At 47.0% G+C, this 15,508-nt stretch overlaps 1 protein-coding gene across 1 annotated transcript in view; it reads left to right on the plus strand.

The window, feature by feature from the left end:
• The window catches only part of PHKA1 (phosphorylase kinase regulatory subunit alpha 1), a 434,625-nt gene that overhangs the window by 378,100 nt on the left and 41,017 nt on the right, over positions 1-15,508 (plus strand). Inside the window, 1 exon segment of the mRNA XM_030210224.1 lies at positions 13,786-13,839. Within this exon segment, the coding sequence (XP_030066084.1) occupies positions 13,786-13,839 (54 nt within the window).

Here is a 15,508-nt window from a genome sequence, read left to right on the forward strand (position 1 = left end):
TTAAATCAGCTAATTATAATTTTGGAGGTGAAAACATTTGGCTTTATCCTGACGTCACAAAGACAACTCAGCAAAGGAGAAAAATGTTTCTTTCTATGAAGACAAGAACATTAGAATTAGGAGGGACTTTCCTGTTAGCCTATCCCTTTAAATGTATAGTAAGGTTAAGTCAGATAAAATGTTTTTTATGTGCCTGAACAGCTGAAATCTTTTCATGACTCAAAACAGCGGTAGAGAGATAGAAATTAAAATAATGAGAAATATGGCGCCATAATTTTGTTAAATGTTGTTAAATATGTTTTATAATCTTCACTAATTCCTACTCCTCCCCCAATTGTCGAGGTCTAAGAAAGCCTTATTGATCTTGGTATAGTATTACTTATTGATTTGAAAACATTTTTTGGCTGTATTTCACTTAACAGATGTAACCTGTTTAAGTTTTGAAAATCTAATAAATAAATGATAAAAAATAAAAAAAATAAAAAAAGATAGATGCACTGAGCACAAAATGTCTAGCAAATGGCCATTTTCAAAACAAAACATTGGATGTTTTTCTGGTTTGAAAATAGCCATGTTTGCTACTGGATTTTAGAATGTTCTTGGCAAAACATCCAACACCAGATTTAGACATCATATCAAAATGTCTCCTCATTGCCTTTCAAAAAAATGAGTTCTTATTTGCAGTTAGGTCTGTTTATTAATCCTTGCTGCTTGTAGGGCAATCTTCATATTTCACTTTTTTTGTTGAAGGCAGTATGTAGCCAGGGAGTCCCACATATAAAACAATTATATCCTGCTTGTCCTTAAAGAAAGTGAAGTAGGTTAGCTGTAGTAGGTATTCTCCGAGGACAAGCAGGCTGCTTGTTCTCACTGATGGGTGACGTCCACGGCAGCCCCTCCAATCGGAACACTTTCTAGCAAAGTCCTTTGCTAGTCCTCGCGCGCCGATGCGCACCCGTCTTCTCGCCCGAACCGGCTCGTGCCGGCCAGTCTTCTTTTGTCCGCGCTCGGTACGGTCGTGTTTAGCCGTTCGCGCCCCAAAGTTGACCTCGCGCGTCGTTTATCGACTTCGTTCTTCAAAAAAAAAATTTAAAAAAAGGTGTCGGGAGGAGGCCTTTATGGTTTTCTCCCTTCCCATACTTCGAGTTTTTGCCCTGGTAAGTTTTCTTTCGTCGTCGGGGTAGGCCCTATTTAGGCCTCTGTCGAAGTTTTTCTTCCCCCTATTTTTGTGGTGCCATTTTCGCCATTTCGAGTTTTGATCTCGCCGGCGCGATTTTTCCGCCCATGACATCGAAGTCTTCCAGCGGCTTCAAGAAGTGCACCCAGTGCGCCCGGGTAATCTCGCTCACTGACAGGCACGCGTCGTGTCTTCAGTGTCTGGGGGCTGGGCACCGCCCTCAGGCCTGTAGTCTGTGTTCCCTTTTACAAAAGCGGACTCAGGTAGCGAGATTAGCCCAGTGGAACATTTTGTTCTCGGGCTCTTCGTCGGCATCGGCACCGGGAGTATCGACTGCTTCGACGTCGTCTGCGCCCGGACCTTCATCCTCGCCCCCGATTGCATCGAGTGCATCGAGGCATCGGCCCTCTGCATCGGGGCGACATCGGAGGGCTGCGTCGGCGTCGGTGGTATCGAGACCTCCTCGTCTGCTGATGTCGTCGGACGGTGGTGCTTCATCTGGAGTGCAGGTGAGGGCTGTCCATTCCCCTGCTGGTGGCGGTGAGCCTTCGGGTGGGTCTCCCCCTACCCTGAGGGCTCCTGTGGTACAGCCCCCCCGAGACCGACCCTCTTCGGCCTCAGCCCCGAGGAAGAGACGGCTGGATTCTACGTCCTCCTCGTCGGTGCCGGGAAGCTCCGGTGACGTGTTTCGTTCCAAAAAATCGAAGAAGCATCGTCACCGGTCCCCTTCCCTTGTCGGCACCGAGAGCTCTGGGTCGCCGAGGGAGTCGGCACCCAGTAAGCATCGGCACCGAGAGGACCGCTCACCCTCTGTTCAAGAGGTGTCAATGCACTCCCCTTTGGACAGCCCGGAACAGCCTCCACGCCCGGAACAGGTTTTGACATCGACTCCTGCATCGGCTTCCATGTCTTTTTCCACAGCCGCTCTGCACGAGAGCCTCCGGGCCGTTCTCCCAGAGATCCTGGGAGAGCTGTTGCGCCCTACCCCTCCGGTACCAGGGGTGCTTGCGCCACCGGTACCGTCGAGCGAGGCGCCGGCTGGCCCATTGTCCGGGGTGAGGTCTCCGACATCGGTGCCGCTTGCGGTACCGAGTGCGGTAGCCTCCCAGGAAGGCTCCCCGACTACGTCGGCGGAGGGAGCTTCGCCGGTGCGGGCGAGGGAGTCTACCTCTCGACGCTCCCACCGTGGCCGTGGTTCCACGGAGTCGAGCCGGGCACGGTTGCAGACACAGGTCCGTGAACTTGTGTCTGACACCGATGGTGAGGCCTCGTGGGAAGAGGAAGGAGACATCAGATATTTCTCTGACGAGGAGTCTGAGGGTCTTCCTTCCGATCCCACTCCCTCTCCTGAAAGACAGCTTTCTCCTCCTGAGAGCCTCTCTTTCGCTTCCTTTGTCCGGGAGATGTCTACGGCCATCCCCTTCCCGGTGGTTGTGGAGGACGAGCCCAGGGCTGAAATGTTTGAGCTCCTGGACTATCCTTCTCCACCTAAGGAAGCGTCCACAGTACCCATGCATCATGTCCTCAAAAAGACATTGCTGGCGAACTGGACCAAGCCTCTAAGTAATCCCCACATTCCCAAGAAGATCGAGTCCCAGTACCGGATCCATGGGGACCCAGAGCTGATGCGCACTCAGTTGCCTCATGACTCTGGAGTTGTGGATTTGGCCCTAAAGAAGGCCAAGAGTTCTAGAGAGCATGCTTCGGCGCCCCCGGGCAAGGACTCTAGAACCTTGGACTCCTTTGGGAGGAAGGCCTACCATTCTTCTATGCTCGTGGCCAAGATCCAGTCCTACCAGCTCTACACGAGCATACACATGCGGAACAATGTGCGGCAGTTGGCGGGCTTGGTGGACAAGCTCCCCCCTGAGCAAGCCAAGACATTTCAGGAGGTGGTCAGGCAGCTGAAGGCATGCAGAAAATTCCTGGCCAGAGGGGTGTATGACACCTTTGATGTTGCGTCCAGGGCTGCTGCTCAAGGTGTGGTGATGCGCAGACTCTCATGGCTGCGTGCCTCCGACCTGGAGAATAGAATCCAGCAGCGGATTGCGGACTCACCTTGCCGTGCGGATAATATTTTTTGAGAAAAAGTCGAGCAGGTGGTAGAGCAGCTCCACCAGCGGGACACCGCATTCGACAAGTTCTCCCGCCGGCAGCCTTCAGCCTCTACCTCTACAGGTAGACGATTTTTTTGGGGAAGGAAGACTGTTCCCTACTCTTCTGGCAAGCGTAGGTACAATCCTCCTTCTCGACAGCCTGCGGCCCAGGCTAAGCCCCAGCGCGCTCGCTCTCATCAGCAGCGTGTGAGTCAGCAAGGCCCCTCGGCTCCCCAGCAAAAGCAAGGGACGAGCTTTTGACTGGCTCCAGCAGAGCATAGCCGACATCCAAGTGTCAGTGCCGGGCGACCTGCCAGTCGGAGGGAGGTTGAAAGCTTTTCACCAAAGGTGGCCTCTCATAACCTCCGATCAGTGGGTTCTTCAAATAGTCCGGCAAGGATACACCCTCAATTTGGCCTCAAAACCTCCAAGTTGTCCACCAGGAGCTCAGTCTTACAGCTTCCAGCACAAGCAGGTACTTGCAGAGGAACTCTCCGCCCTTCTCAGCGCCAATGCGGTCGAGCCCGTGCCATCCGGGCAAGAAGGGCTGGGATTCTATTCCAGGTACTTCCTTGTGGAAAAGAAAACAGGGGGGATGTGTCCCATCCTAGACCTAAGGGCCATGAACAAATATCTGGTAAAAGAAAAGTTCAGGATGCTTTCCCTGGGCACCCTTCTCCCCATGATTCACGAAAACGATTGGCTATGCTCTCTGGACTTGAAGGACGCCTACACACACATCCCGATACTGCCAGCTCACAGACAGTATCTGCGATTTCAGTTGGGCACACGTCACTTCCAGTACTGTGTGCTACCCTTTGGGCTCGCCTCTGTGCCCGGAGTGTTCACGAAGTGCTTGGCTGTAGTAGCAGCGGCACTTCGCAGACTGGGGGTACACGTGTTCCCATATCTCGACGATTGGCTGGTGAAGAACACATCCGAGGCAGGAGCCCTGCAGTCCATGCAGATGACTATTCGCCTCCTGGAGCTACTGGGGTTTGTGATAAATTATCCAAAGTCCCATCTTCTCCCAGTGCAGAAACTCGAATTCATAGGAGCTCTGCTGGATTCTCGGACGGCTCGCGCCTATCTCCCAGAGACGAGAGCCAACAACTTGTTGTCCCTCGTCTCGTGGATGCGAGCGTCCCAGCAGATCACAGCTCGGCAGATGTTGAGATTGCTGGGCCACATGGCCTCCACAGTTCATGTGACTCCCATGGCCCGCCTTCACATGAGATCTGCTCAATGGACCCTAGCTTCCCAGTGGTTTCAGGCTGCTGGGGATCTAGAAGACGTGATCCACCTGTCCATGAGTTTTCTCAAATCCCTGTATTGGTGGACGATTTGGTCCAATTTGACTCTGGGACGTCCTTTCCAAATTCCTCAGCCACAAAAAGTGCTGACCACGGATGCGTCTCTCCTGGGGTGGGGAGCTCATGTCGATGGGCTTCACACCCAAGGAAGCTGGTCCCTCCAGGAACGCGATCTGCAGATCAATCTTCTGGAGTTATGAGCGATCTGGAACGCTCTGAAGGCTTTCAGAGATCGGCTGTCCCACCAAATTATCCAAATTCAGACAGACAACCAGGTTGCCATGTATTACGTCAACAAGCAGGGGGGCACCGGATCTCGCCCCCTGTGTCAGGAAGCCGTCAGCATGTGGCTCTGGGCTCGCCGTCACGGCACGGTGCTCCAAGCCACATATCTGGCAGGCGTAAACAACAGTCTGGTCGACAGGTTGAGCAGGATTATGCAACCTCATGAGTGGTCGCTCAATTCCCGTGTAGTGCGACAGATCTTCCAGGTGTGGGGCACCCCCTTGGTAGATCTCTTCGCATCTCGAGCCAACCACAAAGTCCCTCAGTTCTGTTCCAGGCTTCAGGCCCACGGCAGACTGGTATCGGATGCCTTCCTCCTGGACTGGGGGGAGGGTCTGCTGTATGCTTATCCTCCCATACCTCTGGTGGGGAAGACTTTGTTGAAACTCAAGCAAGACCGAGGCACCATGATTCTGATTGCTCCTTTTTGGCCGCGTCAGATCTGGTTCCCTCTTCTTCTGGAGTTGTCCTCCGAAGAACCGTGGAGATTGGAGTGTTTTCCGACCCTCATCACACAGGACGAAGGGGCGCTTCTGCATCCCAACCTCCGGTCCCTGGCTCTCACGGCCTGGATGTTGAGAGCGTAGACTTTGCCTCTTTGGGTCTGTCAGAGGGTGTCTCCCGCATCTTGCTTGCTTCCAGGAAAGATTCCACTAAGAGGAGTTACTTCTTTCTGTGGAGGAGGTTTGCCGTCTGTTGTGACAGCAAGGCCCTAGATCCTCGCTCTTGTCCTACACAGACCCTGCTTGAATACCTTCTGCACTTGTCTGAGTCCGGTCTCAAGACCAACTCTGTAAGGGTTCACCTTAGTGCAATCAGTGCATACCATTACCGTGTGGAAGGTAAGCCGATCTCAGGACAGCCTTTAGTTGTTCGCTTCATGAGAGGTTTGCTTTTGTCAAAGCCCCCTGTCAAGCCTCCTACAGTGTCATGGGATCTCAATGTCGTTCTCACCCAGCTGATGAAACCTCCTTTTGAGCCACTGAATTCCTGCCATCTGAAGTACTTGACCTGGAAGGTCATTTTCTTGGTGGCAGTTACTTCAGCTCGTAGAGTCAGTGAGCTTCAGGCCCTGGTAGCCCAGGCCCCTTACACCAAATTTCATCATAACAGAGTAGTCCTCCGCACTCACCCTAAGTTCTTGCCAAAGGTTGTGTCGGAGTTCCATCTGAACCAGTCAGTTGTCTTGCCAACATTTTTTCCCCGTCCTCATTCCTGCTCTGCTGAACGTCAGCTGCACACATTGGACTGCAAGAGAGCATTGGCCTTCTATCTGGAGCGGACACAGCCCAACAGACAGTCCGCCCAATTGTTTGTTTCTTTTGATCCCAACAGGAGGGGAGTGGCTGTGGGAAAACGCACCATATCCAATTGGCTAGCAGATTGCATTTCCTTCACTTACGCCCAGGCTGGGCTGGCTCTTGAGGGTCATGTCACGGCTCATAATGTTAGAGCCATGGCAGCGTCGGTAGCCCACTTGAAGTCCGCCACTACTGAAGAGATTTGCAAAGCTGCGACGTGGTCATCTGTCCACACATTCACATCTCATTACTGCCTGCAGCAGGATACCCGACGCGACAGTTGGTTCGGGCAGTCAGTGCTTCAGAATCTGTTCGGGGTTTAGAATCCAACTCCACCCCCCTAGGCCCATGTTTGTTCTGGTCCAGGCTGCACTCTCAGTTAGTTGGTAAATTTTTTAGGTCATTCTCAGTTATGTCCTCGCCGTTGCGAGGCCCAATTGACCATGGTTGTTGTTTTGAGTGAGCCTGGGGGCTAGGGATACCCCATCAGTGAGAACAAGCAGCCTGCTTGTCCTCGGAGAAAGCGAATGCTACATACCTGTAGAAGGTATTCTCCGAGGACAGCAGGCTGATTGTTCTCACAAACCCGCCCGCCTCCCCTCTGGAGTTGTGTCTTCCCTTCTCTTTGTTTTGCTACATATGAGACTGGCCGGCACGATCCGGTTCGGGCGGGAAGACGGCCGCGCATGCGCGGTGCGCATCGGCGCGCGAGTACTAGCAAAGTACTTTGCTAGAAAGTGTTCCGATTGGAGGGGCTGCCGTGGACGTCACCCATCAGTGAGAACAATCAGCCTGCTGTCCTCGGAGAATACCTTCTACAGGTATGTAGCATTCGCTTTCTCCAAGGACAGGAGCAAAAATAGCCTTATATACCCTCCCTCCTCTCTTATTGGAGTTGAATTCTATCAGCTTAACAACTTGACTGACTGGGTCCCACGCAACAGAGGCAAATGGGAAAATGCACATAAGAACATTAGAATTGCCATACTGGAAAAGACCGAAGGCCCATCAAGCCCAACAACATCCTGTTTCCAACAGTGGCCAATCCAGGTTAAAAGTACCTGGCAAGATCCCAAAACAGTACAATACATTTTATGCTGCTTATCCTAGAAATATGCTGTAGATTTTCCCCAAGTCCATTTTAATAAAGGTTTATGGACTTTTCTTTTAGGAAGCTAGCCAAACCTTTTTTAAACCCCGCTAAGCTAACTGCTTTTAACCACATTCTCTGGCAACGAATTCTAGAGTTTAATTACATGTTGAGTGAAGAAATATTTTCTCTGTTTTGTTTTAAATTTACTACTTTGTAGTTTCATTGTGTGCCCCCTAGTTCTAGTATTTTTGGAAAGAGTAAACAAGCGATTCACGTCTACCCATTCCACTCCACTCATTATTTTATAGACCTCTATCATATCTCCCCTCAGCTGTCTTTTCTCCAAGCTAAGGAGCCGTTGCCACTTTAGCCTTTCCTCATAGGAAAGTCGTCCCATCCCCTTTAGCCTTTCCTCATAGGAAAGTCGTCCCATCCCCTTTATCATTTCCGGTGCCCTTCTCTGTATTTTTTCTAATTCCACTATATCTTTTTTGAGATACAGTGACCAGAATTCCACACAATATTTGAGGTGTTGTTGCAATGGAGTGATTCAAAGGCATTATAACATCCTCCATTTTGTTTGCCATTCCTTTCCTAATAATACCTAACATTCTATTTGCTTTCTTAGTCGCCGCCACACACTGAACAGAGGCACCTAGATCCCTTTCCTGGTTGGTGACTCCTAATGTGGAACCTTGCATTATGTAGCAATAATTCAGTTTCCTCTTTCCCACATGCATTACTTTGCACTTGCTTACATTAAATGTCATCTGCCATTTGGATGCCCAGTCTTGTAAGGTCCCCTTGTAATTTTTCACAGTCCCCTTGCGATTTATCAACTTTGAATAACTTTGTATCGTCAGCAGATTTAATTACCTCATTAGGTACTCCCATTTATAAATATGTTGAAAAGCAGCGGTCCCAGCACAGACCTCTGGGGAACCTCACTGTCTACCCTTCTCCATTGATAATACTGACCATTTAATCCTACTCTGTTTTCTTTTAACCAGTTTTTAATCCTACTCTCTGTTTTCTATCTTTTAACCAGTTTTTAATCCGCAATACGACACTACCTCCTATCCCATGACTCTCCAATTTCCGCTAGAGTTTTTCATGAGGAACTTTTTCAAATGCCTTTTGAAAATCCAGATGCACAATATCCACTGGCTCACCTTTATCCACATGTTTCTTCACCCCTTCAAAGAAATGTAGTAGATTGGTGAGGCAAGATTTCCCTTCACTAAATCCATGTTGACTTTCAGACTCATTTTTGAAAGAGATGGACGTCCAAAAAGTGACATAAATCAGCATTTGGATGTCCATCTCACAGAAATGTCCAAATCGGTATAATCGAAACCTCATTTTGGACGTCTTTCTCCGAAGTCCGTCAGAAGGACATCCAAATCTCAAGGGAGCGTATCAGGGGTGTGTTCAGGGCGGGACTTGGGCGTTCCTAAGACTTAGATGTCTTTCAGCCATAAGGGAACAAAGCAAAAACGTCCAGCACTAAAAACTTCAACGTTTTGAGCTAGACCTGTTTTTCTTACGAATAAGGCACAAAACGTTGCCCCAAATGACCACTGGAGGGAATCAGGGATGACCTCCCCTGACTCCCCCAGTGGTCACTAACCCCCTCCCACCCCCAAAAAGAGTGTTGAAGAACATTACTTGCCAGCCTCAGATGTCATACTCAGGTCCATGACAGCAGCATGCAGGTCCCTGGAGTAGTTTAGTAGTAGGTGCAGTGCATTTCAGACAGGTGGACCAAGGCCCATTCCCCACCCCCCATTATGTTACACTTGTGGAGGAAACTGCGAGCCCTCCAAAACTCGCCAGAAACCCAGTGTACCGCAAGGGCTATGGTAGTGGTGTACAGTTGGGGGGAGTGGGGTTGGGGGGGTTCAGCACACAAAGTAAGGGAGCAATGATGAGATGTGTACCTGGGAGCATTTTATGAAGTCCACTGCAGTGCCCCCTAGGGTGCCCTATTGGTGTCCTGGGATGTCAGGGGGACCAGTCTACTAAAAATGCTGGCTCCTCCTACATTCCAATGGCTTGATTTTGGACATTTTACACTTGGATGTTTGTTTTTTTTTCTAAAAATGGCCAAAAATCAAAGACATCCAAATCGCAAAACGTCCAAATCACAGGACATCCATAGTATTTTCAAACACAAAAGATGGATGTCCATCTTTTTTGAAAATGACCTTCTTCCCGGTTCAGAATTTGGACGTCTTTGTAAAACTTCCAAATTCTGACTTAGATGTTTCTTTTGAAAATGCCCCTCCACGTCTCATTAATCCATTCTTTTGAATATGCTCTTCAATTTTGTTCTTTATAATAGTCTCTACCATTTTGCCCGGCACTGACAGGCTCACCAGTCTATAATTTCCAGATCACCTCTGTAATCTTTAAAAAAAAAAAATCTGTGTTACACTGGCCACCCGCCAATCTTCGGTACCATCATTGATTTTAAAGATAAGTTAAATATTAATAACAATAGTTCTGCAAATTTATGTTTCAATTCTATCTGTACTCTGGAATGAATATCATCCGGTCCAGGCTATTTGCTGCTCTTCAATTTGTCAAATTACAACATTACATCGTCCAGGTTTAGAGAGATTTCATTCAGCTTCTCTGACTCGTCAAATTTGAATACCATTTCTGGCACCAGTATCTCTCCCAGATCTTCCTCGGTGAAGACTGAAGCAAAGAATTCATTTAACTTCTCTGCTATGGCTTTTTCTTCTCTGAATGCCTGGTGGTTGGGAGGTGGGCCTTGTTCTGGGCAGACTTCTAAGGTCTGTGCCCTGAAAATGGCAGAAACAAATCAAGGTCAGGTATACACACAAAGTAGCACATATGAGTTTAAATTGTTGGGCAGACTAGATGGACCGTGCAGGTCTTTTTCTGCCGTCATCTATTATGTTACTATGTTACCCCTCAGTCATCTAGCAGTCCAACTGATTCTTTTGCCAGCTTCTTGCTTTTAATATACCTAAAAAAAAAATTTTACTATGTCTTTTTTCCTCCGATGCAGTCTTTTTTTTTTTTTTTTTCCAAAGACCCTCTTTGCCTTTCTTAGCACTTTGCATTTGGCTTGCCATTCCTTATGCTGCTTCTTATTTTCAGTCGGATCCTTCTTCCATTTTCTGAAAGATTTTCTTTTAGCTCTGATGAAGAAGGGCAACCTTCGAAAGCTAATCAAGAAATGTATTAAGTTATGTCCAATAAAAAAGGTATCATCTTATTTTCTTTTCCATGTTTTATTTTGTTTTATTTCTATTGATTACCTTTAAAAGTGGACTAACACGGCTACCACACCTCTTTTAGCTCTAATAGCTTCGTTCACCTCAATTTTTAACCATGCCGGCTGTCGTTTGGTTTTCCTCCTTTTTTTTAATACTACTACTACTACTACTACTATTTAGCATTTCTATAGCGCTACAAGGCATACGCAGCGCTGCACAAACATAGAAGAAAGACAGTCCCTGCTCAAAGAGCTTACAATCTAATACATTGAATATATTTGGCCTGGACTTCCATGATGATATTTTTGAACAGCATCTACGCCTGATGTAAAGTTTTGACCTTTGCAGCTGCTCCTCTAAGTTTTTTTTCACTGTTCTTCATTTATCATGGTCTCCTTTTTTTAAAGTTAAATGCTAATATATTGGATTTCCTGTGTGTACTCACTCCAAAACCGATATCAAATCTGATCATATTATGATCACTGTTATCAAGCGGCCCCAGTACCATTACTTCCTGCACCAGATCATGCACTCCACTAAGGACTAGGTCTAGAATTTTTCATCCTGTTGTTGGCTCCTATACCAGCTGCTCCATAAAACACTCCTTGATTTCGTCAAGGAATTTTACCTCCCTAGCATGCCCTGATGTTACATTTACCCAGACCATATCAGGGTAGTTGAAATTACCCATTATTATTGTGTTCCCCAGTTTCATTTGTACATCTCTCTGTTCATCCTGGCCAGGTAGACGGTAGTACACTGCTTTCACTATCCTTTCCCCCTTTACACATGGAATTTCAATCCATAGGGATTCCAAGATGGTTTTTGTTTCCTGCAGAATTTTCAATCTATTTGATTCAAGGCCCTCCTTAACTTACAATGCTGTCCTCCACCTATCACTATGATATAATCTGTACCCTGGTATGACAGTGTCCCACTGGTTATTCTTCTTCCACTAGGTCTCTTATATCTAATTTTTCATTTAGTGCAATATATTCTAACTCTCCCATCTTATTTCTTAGGCTTCTGGCATTTCGTATAGGCATTTCAAACTATGCTGTTTGTTCCTATTTACAACTTGCTCATCCGTTGATAGTGTTAATGTGCAATCTTTTGTCTGCTTTGTATTTAAAGACACCTGATCTACTATAGTCTCTATTGCAACCTCACTATCAGGATACCCTATCTTCCCTGTTTTGGTGATATCTTTGAAAGGTACCTTATTCCGAACCATGTGCTTTTGAACCACTATTGGCCTTCCCCTAGGTTCTAGTTTAAAAGCTGCTGTATCTCCTTTTAAAATGCCGATGCCAGTAGTCTGGTCCCACCCTGGTTAAGGTGGAACCCATCATTCTGGAATAGCACCCCCCCCCCCTTCCCCAGAATGTTGCCCAGTTCCTTACAAATCTAAAAACCCTTCTTCCTGCACCATCGCCTCATCAATGCATTGAGACTCTGGAGCTCTGCCTGTCTGTTGGGCCCTGCGCATGGAACGGGTAGCACTTCAGATTTGAGCTTTCTACCTAAGAATTTAAATTTGGCTTCCAGAACCTCTCTCCCTCGTTTTCCTATGTTGTTGGTACGCACATGTACCAAGACAGCCTGCTCCTCCCCAGCATGGTCTACAATCCTATTTAGATGACACGTGAGGTCTGCCACCTTCGCACCAGGCAGGCAAGTGGCCAGGTGATTCTCTCATCTACCAGCCACCCAGCTATTTACATGCCTAATAAATCACCAACTACAACAGCCATCCTAACCCTTCCATCCTAGGCAGAAGCTCCTGGAGATACATCCTCGGTGCGAGAGGATATTGTATCCCCTGGTGGCTGGTCATGGCTACAGGATTACTTCCAGCTGCACCAGGGTAATGCTCTCCTTTTAGAAGACTTCCCTTCTCCAAGGCAGCACAGGGGCTGCCAGACTGGAGGTGGCACTTCGCTACAATATCCCTGTAGGCCTCCTCTATGTAGCTCTCTATCTCCCTCAGCTCCTCCAAGTCTGCTACTCTAGCCTCAAGAGAATGGACTGATTCTCTGAGACCTAGGAGCTCTTTGCATCGAGCACACGCATATAACCTCTCCAACTCTGAGATTACTATATATGTGACACTCAATGCAAAAGACTGGGCAGCACCCCTCTTGCTGCTGGATTGCTGTCTGCATCTTAGTATTGTAGAGTTGTTTAATTAAAACTTCTTAAGGTACTAGGGATATCAGATGAATATAAAGAGCCTTAACATTATATGGTGTAGTATGTAATTTATTTACTTATTGCTTCTCAGAAACTAATTAAAAGTAATTAAAAAATCTAATGAACTCTCCTCTTGTTGTCCTAATTAGGAGGACTATAGGTTGACTATAAATGAGGAGTTGAGCTAGGGATGGGTGGGAATGATGACTGAAGTAGGCCCTGCTGTGCCTTCTAGAATCTATCCGTTAATGCTGTGGTAGAAAGTTCAAGTTTTAAAACTATGGGGGAAGGGTATGGAGACTAGCTAATAAAGGTTTGTTTGCTTTTTTTAAATTCTGTGTTTATCAATATCCTACAGTTCCTCTTTTAAACCCGATCTTTAAGTTACTAAGCACATAGGAAAATAATGTCACTTACCCAGAGAAATGTCCTCTTCTCTTAGAACTTCTCTGTGCAGTGCAGCATTCTAATAGTGTTTCCTAAGTCGGTCCTGGAAAACCCCCTTACCAGTTGGGTTTTCAGGAATATGCACGATTTTGATTTGCATACACTGCTTCCATTGTATGCAAATCTCTTTCATGCATGTTCATTGTGGATATCCTGAAAACTGACTGGCAAGGGATACTCCAGGACCAACTTGGGAAACAGTGTTCTAAAATGTTGTTGTAAACAAACTGAAGGGCATTCCTGCACGTGCTTCATCACATGTAAGGCTATTTATTCTGCTGTCCTCGGAGAACACTTGCTGTGCAGGTACGTAACTTCACTTTACCCCCTATCTTCTGAGTGCTTACCTCTATGTGTGTATATTGTTCAGAATCCACTTGAAGGAAGATTGTCTTTCAGTATATATACCATCTATTTCTTACAATGTGTCCCATTCCCTTTTTTGTGGCTCTACATACATCATATTCATAGGAAAACATGTACGACTTGAAAGGTGGCTAGAAAGCCTCAAGTGTCTGACAGTGTTGAAGGGAATATGTAGCACAGTAGAAGCCAGTTCACATATACATACTTGTATGCATGTTGTCATCTGAATTGTGTTCTATATCTTCCTTCCTTTATTCTTACAGTGCCATGGGCTCTCAGTTGAAGGTTTTGTGCTACCTTCCTCAACCACTCAAGAGGTAACCTATTTTTTTTTCTCTTTTACTTATCCTTCCTTTACTGGGATGAATTCAAGTCCAGTAGTGTAGGATGTCAGTTTTCTTATATAGCTCATATACAATTGAAGAATGTTACTATGATTAAAAATATATATATTTCACAAGGTATAGGTATATTACTGTGTGTGTTGGCTAGCATTCCTTTGTGTACTGTTGCTCTCATAGATGGGAAGGATGTGTTTGATGCATGGCAAGGGGCATGCTTCCTAACATTTTTTAAACTCTTACCGTTCTATGGCAGTTCACTGTAGTGACCTTAAATTATAAAGGGAGCGCCCCACTCCCACCTTCCACCAGCAATGCAAATCACCAGGCTTGAACTCAGCACACAACCTTTTTTAAATTCATAACCTCATTATAAAAAGAAGGTGGTACATGGTATTTGTTGAGATTTAGTTCTGTGAATTCTGACGTCTTGAGTAATGAGCAGTAGAACTGAGCCCAGGGCAGTAGTCCACATATTATGTATTAGTTTTCCCATCCTCTTTCCAGCCCCTTCCCCCTTTTTCACCTATTAGTATTATAAATACTGTAGGCTTATTAGGATGAATTAGCTTTAGAACTGCATTTAATCAGTTCAGCAAGTAGTATTCTAAGATAGTACTATTATTTATCTCTCCCTTGTTATATGTCTTCCTTCTGCAAAATTTCTTGTCCTTTTCAGTATAGGGATGTGATCCTGGGTCTCCCACCGTGCAGCATATACATTTTGGTGCACATGATCAAAAGCCCCGCACTGTTCCAAACAGCGCTCTAAAAATTTGGGGCTTTACCGCCCCTATGATCAGAGATAATAGCATGCAAATTTAAGCTCACTGTTGTGTCTGATCATAGGGTGAAAGATCAGGAGGATTGTGCCTCAGGTCTGGGCTGTCAGAAGCCCAAACCTGTCTGGGGCCTGGAGGTCCGTGGGACCCCCAGACCCCTTCTGCAATGCAAGATGCTGGTGGCCTAGTGCTCCCCCCGAACCCCCACCCCAAGCCAACTATACGGGGGCTGGAGGTGTGGTGGACCTCCAGTCCCCCTGACCTCCCCCATACCCCCTCCTCTTCCAGTGCCACCTTGAAAATGGAGGCATCCAGCCCTGCCCAGTGCATCCTGGGGGCTCCTGTGGGGGGAGGGGGCCTGCCAGTATGCAAATGCATGCTGGCCAGGGCTCACTATTCCTCCCCAATGTTCTGCAAACCCTAACACAAGCTCCGAGTTGCCATAGGGTTTGCCGCATGCAGCACACCAAACATCATTGGGGAGGAATAATAAAATACCTGTTTAGCAGGTACTTGCAATCAGAGCCCATGAGCATCTTGTTTCAGGGGTTCTGATCATGGGGCGGTAGCAAATGCAAGTGCCAGTATGGTGCTAATAGCCTCTAGCGCCCGCGTTTGCTTCTGATCATCAGCCTGTTCTTGACCTTAATGCTGTATTCCCTAGCATCAGCAGCAGATGAATCCAGAAACTTGTGGGTTATGACCATCTACCATAAGTTGGAGATAGAGAGCGCTGAATTACACCGTCTTATAGGATGGGATGCTCCTTGGTCAGTCAGTATTCTCTATCTCCAGCAGGCGGATGGAGAGTCTCTCACAAGTTCCTGGTCTCATCTGTTAGCAGCTCCTGTTCTCTCAGGTTT

This window comes from Microcaecilia unicolor, chromosome 7 (genome assembly GCF_901765095.1).
Source record: "Microcaecilia unicolor chromosome 7, aMicUni1.1, whole genome shotgun sequence".
Taxonomy (NCBI): Eukaryota; Metazoa; Chordata; class Amphibia; order Gymnophiona; family Siphonopidae; genus Microcaecilia; species Microcaecilia unicolor.